The sequence below is a fragment of the Leptosomus discolor genome, chromosome 1 (genome assembly GCF_034619465.1).
Source record: "Leptosomus discolor isolate bLepDis1 chromosome 1, bLepDis1.hap2, whole genome shotgun sequence".
In the NCBI taxonomy this organism is placed as follows: Eukaryota; Metazoa; Chordata; class Aves; order Leptosomiformes; family Leptosomidae; genus Leptosomus; species Leptosomus discolor.
In genome coordinates this window covers 125147394-125165888 of record NC_141391.1, presented here as the reverse complement: position 1 = coordinate 125165888, position 18495 = coordinate 125147394, and the positions used below count along the sequence as shown (strand labels likewise).

At 42.3% G+C, this 18495-nt stretch overlaps 1 protein-coding gene across 2 annotated transcripts in view; it reads left to right on the top strand.

Annotated features, from left to right (window-relative positions):
* Positions 1-427: 427 nt before the first annotated feature.
* The window catches only part of DCBLD2 (discoidin, CUB and LCCL domain containing 2), a 45736-nt gene continuing 27668 nt past the window's right edge, over positions 428-18495 (top strand). For both annotated transcript variants that reach the window (XM_086463783.1, XM_086463774.1), the window contains exon 1: positions 428-530. In XM_086463783.1, the coding sequence (XP_086319909.1) occupies positions 428-530 (103 nt within the window). The remainder of the gene's footprint in view (positions 531-18495) is intronic.

Below are 18495 nucleotides of genomic sequence, written 5' to 3'. Positions count from 1 at the left end.
CAGCCGTCAGCCCCGAGCAGGCCGCCCCGCAGGCGCCGTCCGCCCTCCCCGCGCACCCCCGCACCCCCTAGGGCGCGGTTAGGGAGCCGGGGGGAGGGGGGCGCCGCGCTCAGCGGGGCCGCCGGCCGGGTCTTCCCCCGCGCAGAGGCGCCGGGGTCCCGCGGCTGCCCCTCGTCGGCGGGCGGGCGGGCGGGCGGGCGGCAGGAAGCGGGGCAGCCCCGCAGCCGCCGGGGGCCGCGCCGCGCACCCGGAAGCGGTTGGGCCGGTTGCAGGGGGCGGTTGGCGGCGCGCGCTGGCTGGCTGGCTCGCAGGCGCGTCCCGCTGGCGGCCGCGGGGCGCAGGGCAGAGACTCGGCCCGGCCCAGCCCGGCCGCCCCGCAGCCCGCGATGCCCTCGGACTGCCGGCCGCGCTGGGCACGCCGCTGGGCATGGTGAGCCCGGGGCGGCCGCTCCCCGCGGGGACCCGCCTCAGCCTCCTCCTCCTGTTGCTGCTGCTGCTGCCGCTGCCGCAGGGCGCCGGGGCGCAGAAAGGTGGGTGCGAGAGCGGGCGGGCAGGGCGGCGGCGGGCGAGCCCGGCTGCCCGGCGGCCGGGGAGAGGGGAGGCGGCCGGGCGGGAGAGGGAACTCAACCCTCCGGGACTCTGCTGCGGGGAGAGGGAGCTCCCCCCCCCGCGGGTCTCCCCTCCGGCATGTGGCCCCACACCCCGAGCCTGCCTCCTCCCTGGCCAACAAAGGGAGAAAGAAGAGCCCCGTTCTTAGAAACCCCCTTTTCTTCCTCCTCGCTCCCCCGTTGTGGGGTGCCCGCCCCGTCGGGGAGCGTGGGGGCTCTCTCAGGCAGCCCCCCCCACGCCCCCCAAGCGCGGGGAGGTTGGCCGGGCCTGGGCCGCCCCCGGGCTCCGGCCCCTGGGGGAGCTGGGGGCGGGAGGGCTTCACCCGGGCGGGGCGCGACCCCAGGGACGGCGGGGAGGCGCTGGGCTGCGGAGGTGGCTGGGGGGAACAAGGGCAGTCCGGAGGCGAAGGCTGCGGTGGAGTTTGTCGTCTTGAACAGCGTCCTGCTTCTGGGGGAGGCTGCCCCAGCCGCGGGTGACCCCTGGGTTTTTCCTCCGCGAGCTCTGTGTGAAGTGGTGTGAGCCAGGAGGCGGATAAAGGGGAGATTCAGCTTGCTGTGAAAATAAACTTAGGCGCCCAAGAGTATGTAGAAGCGTATATAGGGGTGAGAGTCCGGAATGTGTGATAGGCAGGGTTTTGTGGTTGGTTTTGGATTTTTGTTTTGTTTAGAGAAGGCGGTGAGATTTCTTCTCCTTGGGTGGAATTACTGATGAGGCTGTATGTAGCACTTTGAAAATTACGAGGCACAATTTGGTCACTTCATGGCAGAAGATCAGAGGATGCCACAGTAACTGTCACTTTGATCATATGCTTGGGAGAAAGTGGTGGGAGTGAATGTTTTGACAGCATCTTGAAACTTTCACTACTGTGAATACAGGGGTTGAGAAGAGAAATTTTATGGTTTTTAATTCCGCTTGCTTCTTGCACTGCTCTTGCTTCATTTCAGAAACTCAAATGTGTTTCCACGTAACTTTCTGTACATCTCAGGGAGGGAAATACGTTTGAATGTCACAAATACATGTATTTAAATGCACAAAGGGAATCAGAAATATATGCACTGTATGGTTAAGCATACATTTTAACTATTTTTTTTTTAATGAAAAAAGGTCAGAGGTGTGTCCATACAGCAAGTTAGTCGCGTTGACTTATCCTCTTATTTCCAGCTAATTGCATTTAATTTTAAGTATGTTCCTATACACATAAGAAGCTAACACTAATAAGCATTTGACACACCTGGTTTTGTTTTGTTTTAATTTATAATGGAGGAGGAGAAGACCCATTTGCTTTTGAGAGGAAATTGGGCAATTTTAACATTTAGTCTTTTGAAGGCTGCTGCTGGGTGTCAGGCAGCAAGGCGTTAGTTAATGCTGTAGGAACATCACACACTTGTGCTGACCTGACACTTGTCTGACCTTTTGGTGAGCAGACTGAGTTTGTTATTGTAGGAGAAAACTGAAATAACTGGGGGGGGAGTGGGCCGGTCATAATTTTCCTGCAGACTATTGAGTTGAAGTGGCTCAGTGAGTGCTCAGAGGTGTGCTAGAGGGGTTGGGACTATGCAGCAAGAAGTGGGGACTGTGTGGACAGCAGGCTTTTAGGTATGGGGTTCACTTCGTCTTTCTGTACTCTGAGAAACCACTGAAGAGCTCCTACCCAGAATTTCAATTTACAGTGCCCCTGTAGTTAATGCTTAAATTTTGCACAGAAGCCTCACTTTTGAGCAGGAGGGGAATCTCTTTATTGACAAGCTTCATCTTATTTGATAAGAAAAAGCAGATCTTGTTTTAAGGTTAGGGTCTCTGGTGCTGTTGGATACAATGCTCTTCAGTATGAGAAACTGTTGGAGCTTCTCAGAAAAGTTTTGCTTGTGAGAGACTGTTCACTTGCCAAAATGTTTTCATTTATCTTATTCCAGAGAAGGTTGGAAAGCCCATATCCTGTATCTTTAAACGCTGGCATAGTTCTAATTTGGGTAAGGAGTCCCATACAGAAATGTCTTGCTCGTAAAGGGTCTGCACAAAGCTGCTACTAAATTATAGTATTGAATATATGCGCAGGCTTCTACGGGAATATGTTGATTGCCAATGAAAGTACCTAAGGTTTAGGAAATTCCACAGTTAAAGTTGCTTTTAAGCTCTTTTGTAAAAATACAGTAAGTGATACTGTGTAGGAACGTAGCCTCATTTGTTACATTAGGGAGGCTGATCCCCTGTTAATAAGCAACTATTCATTTTCTTTTTCACTGTTCAGCAGCTCTAAGCCTCACGTACTACATGGTATTTAAATCTTTTTCTGAAGATGGAGTGTTTTCATTTCTCACATGCTTTTCTGTAGAACACCTCCCTAGTGTGAACTGATTTAAAAATAACAATATGGTTTTGTTCAATGTGAAACTTGTTTTGAATATTGGGTCAAATGTTCTCCTCCTCCTCCCCTTCCAGAGCTGCAAACTGAGGAATGAAAAGGTGAGGGTACTACTGCGGTGAATATGCTTTTCACTTAGTAGCCCACTGTATTATCTTGCAGGATTCGAGTGGGATTTTTTTTCAGTCTATACTGTTGAAAATCGTTCAGAGTATGGAATTCAACATTCTTTGGTCAAGGTCTTGAACTTGAGCGTCTCACTGTCTTGGAAATATGAGCATTTTGTGTGAGGTTGAACACCTTCAGAAACACTCAACAGCAAAGTACCCCATGCTGCATTTCATGCAGTCCTGTGCATTGAGGACTGTCCAGCTGATGGCTGTGCAAGTCGGCTCTTGTGATTTTGAAACAATTCTGTAGTGACTCTAGCTCCTGGTTGCAAGGAGATGGATATTTGAAAAATACTTGAAGTGTTTTATTTGTTTTTCATGTAATTGGGTAGGTGTGAATGAAAGCAAGCCAGCACCATGTAAGCTTCCTGCTCTTTGTGGATTGCATTTTGAGAAACAGTGGTCTTAACAGATGTTCAGCTATTGACATAAATTCAGTATGGCCTGTTGATTAGTTAAGTTTAACCTTTTTTGGATTTAGAAGGACAGAAATAAGAGAGAAATAGCTGCTTAGCTTTCATCAAAGTAGAAATTGAGTAATGTCTCAATTATTCTGAAAATAAAGATTGTAGGGTCTGGGGAGCAAGAACTTTGTTATCATACATGTAGTTTGGTAGCCATCTGTTGGGATTCCTAGTGGATACTGATTTGCCTTAAGTTAAAAATAAACTTTAGATTCTGAAGTTGATTCCCAGGTGATTTGAAGCAGATTTGTTTGCAACCTTTTCTTTAAAAAAATTGGTCTGGATGCTTGTTTTTTGAATGTGACTCCCACATTTTGTTCTGAACAAATACCAGCCCATAAGGATGTTGTTTTATACTCAAACCTCGTTGAAGAAAGTACCGAAATGTGATTCATCACTGTAGCTTAAAACCGTTTGCTTCAGTGTAGCGGAGGAACAGAATTTTTGAATGTATGGTGCTGAGTTACCATGATCTGAAAAGCTAAGTGAAAGAGCTAATGGCTCTGTGTACCTTGAGCCTGCTGAAATGGTTTTCCATGGCCTTGTGTTTTGTGATTGGACTGCAGTATTCCTGGATCTGTTGTGTGTTCCCTGTTCGGCTTCAGTTCCTCTGTGTGCCCCTCCCCTTCTCTCCGCAGCACTCCTGGTTCTTGCCTCTGCTTGTCCATGCCTTCGAGGTGCTAGACAACAGTGGCTTTGACTGTGGCCCGTCCAGACTGTGGCTAGTCCATCAACCTAGTCTCTGCCTTTCTGTGAGACCTGAAATAGCTCATGGTCGTTCAGATGTTGGTGGCTGAAACAAATAACTGTAGTGACTGTTGCAGCTTCTTGGCCCCATACTGTACAGGGGTGTCCCGGTGCCTTTGTCACTCAAGTTCTGCAGTTTACTTGCAGTATGCCGAGTTCAGAATTTCCTGGGACAGGAAGAACTTCTAATCTTCCTGGGAAGACTAGAACTAGCTATGTGATTTTGTGAACTTTGTTTCCTTAAACTTTGTTTCAGACTTGGAAGTAACTGTCCCTTTTGGTCACTAAGATGACCTTCCAGTTGTGAACTTCAAGCCTGAAAGGATCTAACAATGTCTTCCAGCTGTAGATTTGGAAGAGACATGACTTGGTTTGGGGAGAGGGAAGCAGACGAAGACGAAGAGAAGGTGGCTCTAGCTACATAGCCATCGGCAAGAGGGAGGGAGAAAGACTGTAGCTTATTCCTAGATGTCCTAGAAGAGATGATTTCCTTCTGGAACAGGTGACTGACCAGGGTTCCAGCTGCCAAGGTAGCCCATTGCAGGTGTCTTTTTCCTGCTGCAGAGAGCTCCTGGCATGTGAATATAAAGCACTACCGCAAAACCGTCTGCCACATGAGCAATTGTTATGTGTTGCCCTTTGTATAAGTGCCATTTTGTACTCCAAATTAGATTGGGTGGTGTCTCATTGCCCTTTGTATCCGTTGTCCTTGGCTGGGCTCATCTGGGAGGAAAAGTCACAGCCAAACCCGTAAGGAATTATTTTGATTAAAAAGATGCCCAGCTTTTTGTAAGAGAGACATATTATCCCTCAAATTAACATTAGAGTAAGTGTTTTATGATGGAGAGGGCAGCGCTCTATTGAACTATTTGATTTTGCTAGTAGGACAGTTTTACTTAAGAATGCAGAGTGTTTTGAAGATGCAATTGTGCAGAATACAGACTCTTGAGAATTCGGGAGTTGGTACCATGCAGGCAGGAATGCTGAGGCAAATCCCCTTCAGCCTTGTGCGGAGAAGTACGGAAGAATTTTTCAAGACTGGGGCTTAAAGTTATGCCAGGTTTAAGCTGACATGTCTGCTGATTCAGATTTTCTGATGCCTTTTTTCACTTCCCAGCGTTGTGCCTTGAAGATGTATGTAGTGAGGAGGAGGAGGAGGAGCAGCAGTGCTCTAGAGAATTGTGTGGAGGAATGCTGTTCTTGGGGGGAAGTGGGCTGGTATTGGAAGTATAGACCTAAAAATGGTGAAAATTCTTTGCTTTTTAAAACAAGGCTCTCAGCAAAGTTATTTTTCCTCCACCAGTTACTGAGCTTTATTTGAAGTGGTTAAGTGGGTCGGGTGGGCAGAAGGTACATACATGTGTTCTGCAGAGCCATTCTTTCTGGGAGCTTGCCTTGCAGTACTGATTCTGTTCAGCCCAGCTCATCTTTGGGAGTCTGTTGAGTCCTGTCCTAGTCCACTCCTCTAAAGAAAGCAGGAATCACCATTTTGTGTTAACACTCTTAGAGTTCTCATACTTGGTCCCAGAATGTATTGCATTTTGCTTTGGATTTAAGCAGTACAATGCATGTTGGGTTTATGTGTGTATGTGTGTACATGGCTTTAAAAATCAAGTATGTAAGCTAGTGTTAAAAAGGCGACACAAATATTCTTTCAGAAGCTTGTATGCTGTTCCTGTGTGCATCTCAAGCCAGTGACCTTCTAGCTTATTAGTGGAGTCTTTAGGAAAATTATTTTCCTGATACTGAATGGAGATGTTCAGCTTTCAAGATTTAGAGAAATGTTTTCTTATGTTATGCCAATAAGAAACAAGTAATCCATCTATTTTCTGCAGTTCTGCCGCCTGCTTTATACTCTGGGAAATGATCCATTAGGTTTTTAATATGATCACTGCTGTTCTGTATAGTTTCAGTCATCAGCTGGTTACACGCTGCCTTGAACATATCAGCTTTGATAGCTCAGATAATCATCAGTACAAATGCAGTCCTTGTTGGAATTGCTGCTCAACTTACTGGCAGATGTTTCTATATTCATTATTTTATCCATATTTTGAAATGTTTTTAAATGAGCTATTGTGCACCACGCCCACTTTTGTGGCTGCACTCTGTGCTTTGGGGAGGCAGTTAGGATTACCTGGAATTTGTTCTGTAGTCAAAGGATTTCCCTCTCCTCCTGCATTTGCTGATTAAGAGATACTTTTAGATTAATTTCTTTAATCAAATATTATAGGACGTCTGTGGTCCTTTTTTTATAAAGTAGTGGTATAGTTGAAACCTTTGTCCAAGCATAGACTGAGGTTTTGTTTCTAAACTGAGGTTGGGGTGTGGGAAGGAAGAGCAGTAGTAATGTTAATTTAAAAGGCCATGTAGCAACTCGGATTAAAATAGGATCTGTAAAATCTTCAGTGCTGTTTTTTATACAGAGGTGGGTCTATGAAACCTGTTCATTAATGTGGGAAGATTGTGAAATACCAGATTTTGCTAAGCTTCATGCTTTGCCTTCCATTATTTGAGGCAAACAGCTTGAGCTGTGCTATTCGTATTCTATTTGAGCTTGTTGCTTTATATTTGAGCACTTTTTATGTTATTTGCATTAAAAATTATACTTGAAAATGTGATAGTGATTTGACATTTGGACCACAGAATAGCACTGATTTTGAAAATGGCTTTTGTTTGAAGAATTCTTTGTCTAGTGTTTGAAAAAGAAAACAAACCCTGACCCTTGGACGGGTAAGAAACATTTAAGCCGTGCTGTTTCTTTTTGGGCATGTCATTTCTACTGTTTCCCTGCATGACCACTTAGTTTCCCTTGGTGAAGAGCTGTAAAAGCATAACATTTCTTTGTGGTTGCTAAACTGTTAAAAAATTAATTTAAGGCAGATAGTTCATACCTGTTCAGTTACTGGTATCTCAGTTATTTCAATCAGTTGGATCTTAGAATTGATACACAGGCACTTGATACTGCTTGTGGCATTTGGATGCTTCCTGTTGGCATTTCTTACAAAATCTCTATGTTTATAGTTGTCAGTTCTAGTTGGGTTAGATTCTTTTTTTTTTTTTTTTTTTTCTGTGCAAATACTGGAATAAAAAGAGTTTACCATGAGTTAGCAGTCTGTAAGACTTAGACCAGCAAACAGCTGATGAGTGCTGAAGGTCAGTGGTTAGTTATCGCTTTGGCTTTGGTGAGACTAGTTGCACCCTGAAAATCACATCAGTGTTTATCTTTGACAATAAGTGACAACTCATACTTTTGAGTATTTCATTGTGACTTTGCAGTGAGACTAGTGAGTTGACCTCCCTAGCTCTAAACCAATTAAAATGCATTTACAGTAACTCTGTAAAATACAATACTAAGTGCATGAACCATTCTTAGCAGCTGTTGGCAATTGTTTTAATGAGGTGAATCCTTTTGAAGACAAAGGATTCCTGGAAGCAGAGTATGTGTAAATGGGGACTGAATATGTACTTGTCAGATGAGACTGCTTTTAGTTTTTGGTAACATGAAGAGGATGTTTTGGCTTGTTCGCTGGTCTCAGTGTGCAATAGGTGTTCTGCATTTTCACTCAGGTAGTTGTTACTTTCTTACAATTGTTTGACTGCTGATCTTAAGAACCTCTGTTGTAAGTACTGAAAGTACTTAAGTTTCAAGTTTTCAACTGAATGAACTTCTGTTCTATTAACAGAAATTCCATGCATCTTCGTTTTGAAGGGTAACACAATTAGGAAGGTTCTAGCTCTGCACCATTGTTACAATAGCGTACATAGCTGTTGCATTAGTAAATGTTTTTGTGTAAGCTGAATAAAGTTTATGAACTTAGTTGTGTCATTCTTGGCGATAGTAGTATTGAATAATAAGGAATTCATCCATATGCCGTAAATAAAGTAGGTGTGTTTTTTAAGAATATCTTAGAAACAGTTGGTTTGGTGTTTTTTTGGGATTTTTTGTTTATTTGTTTTCCTCTCCAAGTGTTTAAAGCATGTTAGCTTTAGAAATAGTTACAAATTCTCTCTCTCAAGATACCTTTAAATCAAGTCTGAAAACTTTCAGGAGAGTTAAATTTAACGCGACATCCTACATTTTCTTTGGTTAGAATCGTGACTAGCCAACTGTAAGCAGTTGTGGTGTACAAGAAATGATGCTCAAAAAGGCGCTTATCTTCAATACTGTGAATCCATCTTTCTGTAAAATGACCTATAAATTAGGATCAGAATGTTCAAACAACACTTTTTTTTTTTTTTCTCTTTGAGAGGTGAAGTCTGAAGGGTTTTTCTGTTTGTTTGTGTGCGCGCATGTTTCGTTTTCTGGGGTTTTTTTAAAAGAAATATTTCTCCAGTGCTTTCTTTACACCAAGGTTTGTCTTTTATTGGCAAGACTGTATGACATCAGTTTTATGAACTGTAGTACTAAAAAAAAAAAAAATCAGCTATTTGCAGATTTTTTTTATTCTGTTCTGTGTGGATATCTTTGGTTTCCTTAGCCTTTTTTCATTGTTCAGCAGAAGTTTCAGCTTCAACAACGTCACGGGAGGCTACCTTATTAACCACATTCCAGAGATTATGCATCATTTAGGTACTGAAAAATGAAAATAAAATCAATTGTCAGATCATCTATATGCTTTATTAAAACACTCCCCTCCTCTCTTTATAACTTCCCTTGTTAATCCCCTCTCTAAACCTTCCTCCCAGATTTTTGAAGTTGTTTCCAAATTTACTTCTAGTTCAAGGAAGAGGTTTTGTCATCCAGGATTGGAATAGTATCCATCAGAACGTTAATCCTGCCAGCTACTGACCTTTGGATCATCAGTCTTGCTGAAATTTGATGTACTGTGCATGAGGCCATATGGATTCTTTTTTAACTTTTCTCCCCCAGAGCGATTCTTCTGGTAGAACCATTTCTTTAAACAATATTCTGATTTTCCTGTTTCTTTACTTGAAGTGCTGTGTGAGATAACGATTTGATACATCCTTGAGGAATACCATTAGTGGTGGAAAAGGGAACTTGAAAAGCGTGGTATGCTTCTGCGAATGGTTGTGAGCAGATAACTCTTCTGTCCCAGTTTCAAAAAAGATGATGGTGTAAAAGCTTCCCAGAGTGATGCTGTCAGTCATATTACACTGGTACTGTTGATCTTGGTCTGGCATTTAAACACAGCTTGTAAATAGATATTTTGTAAAATTATTCCATATTTGCAAAAGGTTAATAATTTTTCATCCCTAAATGCCATTTTCTCCTCATATTCAGTGATCCATTTGTGGTTTTTCTAGACTTAAATTGGGCAATCCTAAGACCTCAAATGTTGCTTAACTGTGAAGAGGAAATCTTTTCAGGTCTGTTAGTTGCCGTTTCTTGGAGTAGAAGTAGTAGTTGTTTTAGTGCCCAGTTGCAGCTTCAGATATTGAGGGAGGGGGATAGAAACACTGAAATGTTTTAGCTGTCACAGTTCTCTTTATGTGTCCTGTTTTTGCACTTTTAGTTTTATATTAAGGTGAAACTGAAGTGGCGTGTTAATTAGACTTACGAAGTCAAGCAACTTGTACAGCTGCTTTGATGTAAATGTTTTTTGTATAGAGAAACCCCACAGGAATGAGGCAGGTGGAAGATCCTCAATATCTTGAGTGGAAAGATGAATTAGGAAAGCAATGGAAGTAGAAGGTGAATTACAAGGGTGCAATTTTGCTTGGTTACTTCTCAGAGTTAGGAGTTTTTGACTGTGGAAGGATAGTTTATTGCAGTGATCTAGCATGTATGTGGAGTATGTTGTGCACGTATGTTTGCCAGCAAGTCCACAAAGGTTTTCATAGTTGGCAGCTGTTGCATCTTTAGCAGGACTGCAGCCAGTTAAAGCCATATCTGGTCATTTTAACTTTGCTCCAAAATGATTCAGATGTGGGGAAAAACATCTTGCCTTGTTCAGTGTGGTGGAAGGAAGCTGCTGGTGCTTAATTTTGCTTTTACACATCTGAGAGTTTTGTGAGACCAGGAAGCCCTGAATTATCTGCTAATTTCTATTTTTATGCCATTGTATACAGGTGTCAAAGTGCATCTCATTATCACAGGGTGGAAAGAGAGATGCATGAAAGTTAGTGCTTTTGAACACTTACGTATGAAGTCCCATGGTGATGAGTTTTTATCTTTTCCTCAAGCATATTTGAAAACGTCAACTAAAACATTTTCATTACTTTATCTTTTCAAAGAGCTGTTTTCAAGGTCTTCAGTTCTGTAACATAAGGCATCCTTTTCTTCTTCCTGTGAAGAAGTTACAGCAAAGCTGACGGGCAAGTTTAAAGTTCGCAGATAGTTTTTACTGGAGCTTCATAGACTACTGACTTCCTATGTGCTCTTGCTATATTTTTGTGATAATTTCGGCACTTAAAAACCAGTTACTCGAATGTGTAAATTTACGGTCATCTTCCTAGTTAATCTTCTTTTATTCAGTAGTACATGATGTTTGTTTTCTTGGTAGTATTCATGGAGGGTCACAAGTGTGAAAATACCTTCCTTTTAAAGGAACGTCTACAGGGAATGAATTACCTTTTAGAACAGATTGTGTATATTTCATGACACTAGAGTGAAGCCATGTTCTTCACAATGGGAGAACCCCAAACAGTCCTCATTGTAATTTTGCAATTGGAGTTGAAAATGATTGTTAGAAATTAAGATGATGCTGTATGTCACCTACACTGGCAGAAGGAAATACTGGTGTAGAGATGTGGAGTGTTACTGTTTCATCAGTTGGATGACAAACTTTAAAGAGGGTTGGAAACTGATATTTAAAGTCACTGTTCTTGGTGCAGCTACAGAGTGCAAATAATTCCAACTGTCTTTTGAGGTTTTCTTTTTGAAAGCATCTCAATGCCCCGTTGTTTGTTGTTCAGGTACCCAAACTGTCAGCTGCCTTCCTGCCAGCTTGTGTGGATTCCGTGGTAGCAAAACGCGATCTCCTTCCTGACTCTACCTTGCATCCTTTCCACTACCTAGGCTCCAGTGATGGTTAGACTCCTGTTGACCCATACCTGTACCCTTACTCAGTAAAAGGTGGATAGGGTGGTAACCTGGGTATAAAACTGCTGTACAGCTCAACAAGGGTGCAGTAAGCATCGGTAGTGGGCAGGGTGGGGAGCCATAGCTGTTTATAAAAGGCAAGATGGTACTGTAGCGGCTGGTATTTAGATCTGCGTATGTCACTGTGGATCTTCAGTGTAGGCTGTGCGGTCTCATTTGTCAACTGATAGAAGAAGAGGAAGACAGAAAAAGATGACTGTAGTGTTAATTTAGCATGTGAATTACTGGTATGATTGAGGAATTTTTTTGCCTCTTTGTTGACATATGTAAGACTTGTGAGATTTCATTTGGTCCTGGCGTGGTAAGGAGTTTGAAGACCTTACAAGAGATTTGAAGCCTATTGTGACCATGACTGCTGCTTGTTCTTACAGAGTTTTGTGTGACCATCTGTATGCTATTTTTCATTTTCTTCGTCAGCTGTGTTTCTGCAGTGTAGCACTTAAAGCACCGAAGCACAACAGTGTTTATTTTTATGAAAGTGTTGGTGCAGATTGCTAAGTAAATGATATGTCTTGGGAAGCCAGCAAGCTGCATGTGCCAGACAAAAGACAACATACAACGTGAGCTGTCACTGTGATTCAGCATGGGCAGCAGGTCGGGAGGGCTTCTGCATTATGTATCATTGAACACAGAGCCCTCTTACAGGGTCCTCATGTAAATCACTTTTCACCATGGCTAGCCTGTCTTTGTAGGCTGCTTTTGTCTGCATACTATTTAAGCAAATCATAGCTGCCCCTGGGGACTTATTCACATCATTTCCCTGATCAGTAGGCAAAAGCTTTGCAACATGGTCTTGTGCAGCTGATCTTTCTTTTCTGTTCTTTTGAAGTAGCCAGTTGATTAGTACATGATAGAAGAGGAAGCAAATGTCTTACCTGCTCTGACGATTTAATTATTTGAGATAATTTGTTTCAAAACGTTACTGTATTTTGGATGTTAAATTTAGCAAGGCTAAGTGTTACTCTTTTGTGTAAAATTCAGCGGCTGAAAGCCAAGACAGCATTTCCAGAGATGATGACTGAAAAGCTGTGTGTACAGATGAAAATAAAGTGCTAATTATCACTAGCCCAGCACGTGGCTGGCATTGTAAATGAAAACAGTAAAATTTTGTTGTAATGGCATCTTACGTTCTGTGCTTCTGCTGTAAGAGCAAGAATCAGCCTCTGTCTCTGTCCGTTCTGTTCCCTGCCCCCCCCCAGCTGCCAACATTTGGAAAGGCAAAATGCTTATTGGGCTTTATCTTTAGTCCTGGTCCTGTCTTTGTTAAACCTCAACCCCTATTTTTATTACCCTTCTAAGGGTGCTTCATAGCAAGTAAATCAATCCAAGCTGAGACAGCCATAATCCCACCTGCCCTCCTTTCCGTGCCCTACCACTGGCAGGTGCACAACAAGCTGCCTCAGAGAGGCAAGTTGACTGAAATCTTAACATTGTGCTGTGGAAAACGGTAGGGGCACTGGTTTGTCTTCAGCCAGCTAAGTTCCTAAGCCAGTGCGCCACTCTTGTGTGACTGGTCTTCCCAGGGGAGGGATGGTTTCTGCATCTCTGCTTGGGATTCAAGGTTGTTTAAAATGCAAACACAGGCTGGCAGTGCTGCTGAAAGAAGCAGTTGCTCCTGTGTCCCTACTCTTGCGCTGTCCTGTCCCTCTGTCAGGGAAGGCACTGCTGCATGTGCACACTAAAATGAATTAGGTGATTGCTCTGGGTTAAAACTAACAGCTTTTTTTATCTCCAGTCCCTGGTCAGGTTTACCATGTGGCTGCAGAAGTGTTTCCCTCCAGTACCAGGAAGGGTGTGAGAACAAGTGGCCAAAAGTGAGAGGCAGACAAGGCTTTCTTTTGTCTGTGGCTGCGCTAATTTAAAGTGCCTTCAAGTGTTTATTGAGCTGTGGCCTCACTTGTGGAAGTGTCGGGTATTTTATGTTGTGAAACATCTGTAGTGGGATGAAATGCTCAAACCAGTGCGTTACTGAGGCAAATAGATGGCATAAAGATTAAGGTGGGCTGTGTGCTTGCTGGCTTGTTAAGAAAATTAATTCTGACAGAGGAACAGATTCCTTCCTGAAGAACATAGTTCTGTGGGTTTTGGTGGAAACAGCAATGCGTTTGGAGGACACAAATAAGGGCATTTGAAAATACCTGAAAAAGCTATTTAGAATTTGATGTCTTTGTGGTCTTAATTCCTCAGTGTTTCTTACTCATGGAACTGTTTTGTTGGTTGTGCAAACTTTCTTGCCCACACTGAGAAAAGTGAAAAATAGATGCAGTGTCTTTTTAGTGGCACACTGATAAAAGGTGGGGAAAGGCAGAGCACATGAGCTAAACGAAAGAGGAGAAATCGTAGTAGTGCATTGAATCAGAAAAAGTTGTGTATTTGGAGTTAAAATGAATGCTTTAAAATACCTTTTTGCCTACATAACTTTAACAAATTTGGTTCTACCTTTGCTTATTTAAGAAAGATTTAATTACATCCTATATGTAGCCACAAACTTACAGAAAACCGTAGCTTGTATATGTAAAGTCTTCTCAGGAAACCCACTGATTAAATTTGGTCTTTTCAAAGTGCCATGTGTTAAAATTGAGATTGGTGGTTTGATATGCATCAGTTATGCCTTATAGACTGTAATCTTAAACTGTCTGATGTCTTTATTTTATTATTCTCTCTTCTCCAAGTAAGGGGTGGGAAAGCATTCTCTAGTCTTAAAGATTAATTTTTAACATGTTTTGGTACTGAGAACAAGATCAGCAGTCACTAACAGCAGCCAGTCTCAGGGGGAAAAAGTTCTGATTAATTGACTTCAGCAACTATAAAGAATAATTAATCTTTTTTGTGGGTATTAATAGAGTACTTAGCACCCACTTCTGCATGTGCGGTGTCCTCTCATTTTATTAAATTCCACATTTTCTTCTTATCCAATGCATTTTGGTATGTTTGTGTTGGTTCAAGTTTTGTATTTTTTGATGTAAAGAACGTGGGTATGAGAAATGGTTTTAAATCATCTGCATGATTGCATCAGACATCAGCGTGCCATAGCCCGGGGGTCATATGTAATTTGTCAGGATAATTCATCCAGACTGCATTTGAAGGCGCCTGCAGAAGAGATGAATGGTTCTCCTGACGACAGCAGTCTGCTTTCCACAACCGGCTTCTTAAGAGGCGCCCGTGTTTCTACCACACGTTTTGGTGAAGAGCTGAGCTTATTCATATTTGCTGCGGACACGGTCCTCAGGACATGTGAAATTCAGTGCAGACCTTCCAGCAAGTGTCAGGTGTAATGGGTATGTGGAAGTGATCTGGTGCTTGATCTGTTCTGCAAGTGCAGTAGGTCCGTTGCGTGACGGAGAGGATTGAAAGAAAGCAAGAGACTCGTTCAGCTGTGTACTGACAACAGAAGTTGCCAGCCCATTCGGGACTAATTGATTTAGGAGTTCACTTCTGTCTCTTCTATGTGTTCTCAGACACTCCACTGTCATGCACACAGATTAACAGAAGCGAAAGATTCTGTGACACTTAATTGATGAGTTACAAATGAATGAAGTAGCTAACACCTCTATATATGTGGCTGTAGTGCAAAGAATTGGACTTTCTCTTTTTCTTGGAGAAATTGCCAAGTATCCAGATTGCTCCCCAATGCAGGATATGTATCTGTGTCTCTGGAGTTGATCGGGGGTATTTATACAACTTTGGCAAAAATGATGAAGCACCACTTACACAGAGAGGCTCAAGAACTATCGTTTTATAGTACCAATAAAATGAAGTGAGGCTTCATTGTTCTGCAAGTTTCACTGGAATTGTGATTTTTAGAAATTTCCAGATAGCTCCTGAATGGTGCTGCTGCCCTTTGCAGACTGTATATTGCATGCTGGACACACAATGGTAATCTTTTAATTCTTCAGGCATCAAGCATCTGGCACTTCTGCTATCACTAACCTAAGTGAAACACAAAACAAAATGAGATCTAAATGTCCAGTCAGAATGAGCTACTTCTAAAACTAGTCTTCGTAGTAAGATGATGCTGTAGATGCGGTTAAGCACAACTTTTTTTCCTTTCCATTCCTTTCTAGTATGATTTGACAGCAGCTTCTCTGATATGGGTAGATTAGAGGAATATTTTTCCTCACATGTTTTCAAGAAAGCCTACAACAAAAGGGAGATTTGAGATTTGCATTTCCATTAAATTGTGTGAGACAGATTAGAAAGTTTTTCTGTCTACGCACTGGAAACATGACTGATTGTTCTAAGCTAAAAGGGGAAATTTGACATTTCTTAGTGATGTGTCTTTAAAAGAAAAGTCTCAATGTCTTTCTAAAACTTACAATATTTTATTTGCATTTTATCACCTAAATGTGTAAGAGTGTTTTTGGAGTTTCTCTGTTTTTCTCATCAGAAAGGTGTGCTGTGTTCATCATACAAACGCAGTGCCAGCAGTGCCGGTATTGTGTCATGCTTGAGACAGCTGAACTGCAAACTGGTGAAAAGAACAGTTGAAGTGAATGTTAGATATGTCTTTTCTACTTTTAACTGGAGAGACTGATAGTTTAGGTACAGTTCGTTGTAAGCTCCTGTTTGTCTTCCAGCAGCATAGGCTTAAGATGCAAAAATGTGGGGAAGAATCAAAGATGCATAATCATGGCCATTATTGGTATTCCTGGTTGTAAGAAATAGCATTTGTGTGGTTACTGCATTGCCGTAACAGGCCCATTGAAGTGAGAAATAATTAACTACCAAGTATTCTAAATTGTGCAAGTGTTTTTATCTTCCTTAAAATGTACTCAGAATGAGATATCTGCCTGTACAGGTGAAAGCTACTATGATTTTATGTTCAAAAGGCCACTGTCTTAGTGTATCTGCATAATGTTTTCAATCTGTAAATGAGTAAACGTTGCTTACCCCTGCCACAGGATAGGAAAAGCACAGAACTGGTTAACTGGCTCATTGTTTTTATATAGGACATAACCTAAAACTGACTGCTGCTTATGTTGAAAGTTGATTTTATATGTCTGCAGTGTAAAGAGTTTTGAAATACTAGCCACTAAAATCGCCGTGAATAAAGACCTAGTATGTATTTGTTGGTTTTATTTTTGTTAATATAGTAAGTTCCACATATTTTCATCAGCGACCAGGATGAAGGGACAGAGTGCACCCTCAACAGGTTTGCTGATGATACTGAACTGGGAGGAGTGGCTGACATGCCAGAAGGCTGTGTTGCCATTCAGCAAGACTTGGACAGGCTGGAGAGCTGGGTGGAGAGGAACCTGATGAGGTTCAATAAGGGCAAATGTAGAGTCCTGCACCTGGGGAAGAATAACCCCCAGCACCAGTACAGGTTGGGGGTCGACCTGCATGAGAGCAGCTCTACGGAGAAGGACCTGGGAGGTCTGGTGGACACCAAGTGACCCGTGAGTCGGCAACGTGCTCTTATGGCCAAGGAGGCCAATGGTATCCTGGGGTGCATTAAGAAGAGTGTGGGCAGCAGGTCGAGGGAGGTTCTTCTCCCCCTCTGCTCTGCCCTGGTGAGGCCACATCTGGAGTGCTGTGTCCAGTTCTGGGCTGCCTAGTTCAGGAGGGACAGGGAACTACTGGAGAGAGTCCAGCGGAGGACTACGAAGATGATGAGGGGACTGGAGCATCTCTCATATGAAGAAAGGCTGAGAGACCTGGGGCTGTTTAGCCTGGAGAAGAGAAGACTGAGCGGAGGCCTTATCAATGCTTATAAATACCTAAAGGGTGGGAGTCAAGAGGATGGGGCCAGGCTCTTTTCAGTGGTGCCCAGTGACAGGACAAGGGGCAACGGGCACAAACTGGAGCACAGGAAGTTCCACCTCAACATGAGGAAAAACTTCTTTACTCTGAGGGTGACAGAGCACTGGAACAGGCTGCCCAGGGAGGTTGTGGAGTCTCCTTCCCTGGAGATATTCAAAACCCGCCTGGACGTGATCCTGTGCAACCTGCTCTGGCAGGGGAGTTGGATTAGATGATCTCCAGTTTGTCCCTTCTAACCGCTGCCATTCTGTGATTCTGTAATATGTGTGAGTACTTGTGAAAAGCCAGTTTACTAGTTAAGGAATCGGTATTTTTCTTGACCGTTAAGCATATTGTGACTAATAAGGAATCTGACGTTTAAATGTTTACTAACTAATAAACCAAGGCTATACAGGGTTTCAATGATAAATTTTTCACTTACTCTTAGGCCTTTGGAAAGAAACCGGGATTAAAATGATACACAAAATACACGGTTTAAGTTACCTCTTTATAACGTTGGACAATTGTGTCTCATGTATTAGAACAAGAGTAATTTAGGAAAGCAATTTATTAGTTGTCACCCAAATGGAAATAATATTTGTCATGGTATGGAACAAAGTATTCTAAAGCAAATTGCTAAAATTAGATGAGGAAAAACATGGCTAAACAACAGCTTTGCAAACTGAAATTTTGAGTTTACTGAAGCAGATATTCCAGGTACTTTTTACAAAGAAGATGCATCATTTTGATTTAAGACTGCTAGCAAGAAAAAACCCTGCAGTTTGCATCTGTTTGTGGTTCTGTATGTACCAGCAGCACAGTAGCTTTTAGAATATGCAGCTGTCTTTCAGTGTGCTCAGATTGTAAAGAGAATAGGTTTTGTTACTAGAAATCAAGGGCTTTTGCAAACAGATTAATCAGACCTAGCTAAGTACACAGTTACTTTTCCCATGCCACTTCAGTGCGTTGGACTTACTTTTCCATTCAGTCTTGTATGAAATATATTAAAGAATTTTGGAATTTAGTTAAAGTCCCTAAATATGTGTACAATTTATGTCCCTAAAGCTTAGCTTACATTCTCATGTTTAGCAGAGGAGCTACACATATTAGTGTGTACAAAACACTTTCAGACTGACACTTTTAGCTGTCAAAACAAACATCTGTCAGTACAAATGATGTTGATCCTTGTTTCTGGAGTGTAAAATCTTGATGTAATGTTAAGTCTGTTGTAATCACTTGGTAGGAACTGTATACACAGGCATGAATTTTGAAGGGCAAAGTGGACCTACATATAATAAATGTATTTGGAGTGGTGTCGAAGACATTTTTTAGCAGCAT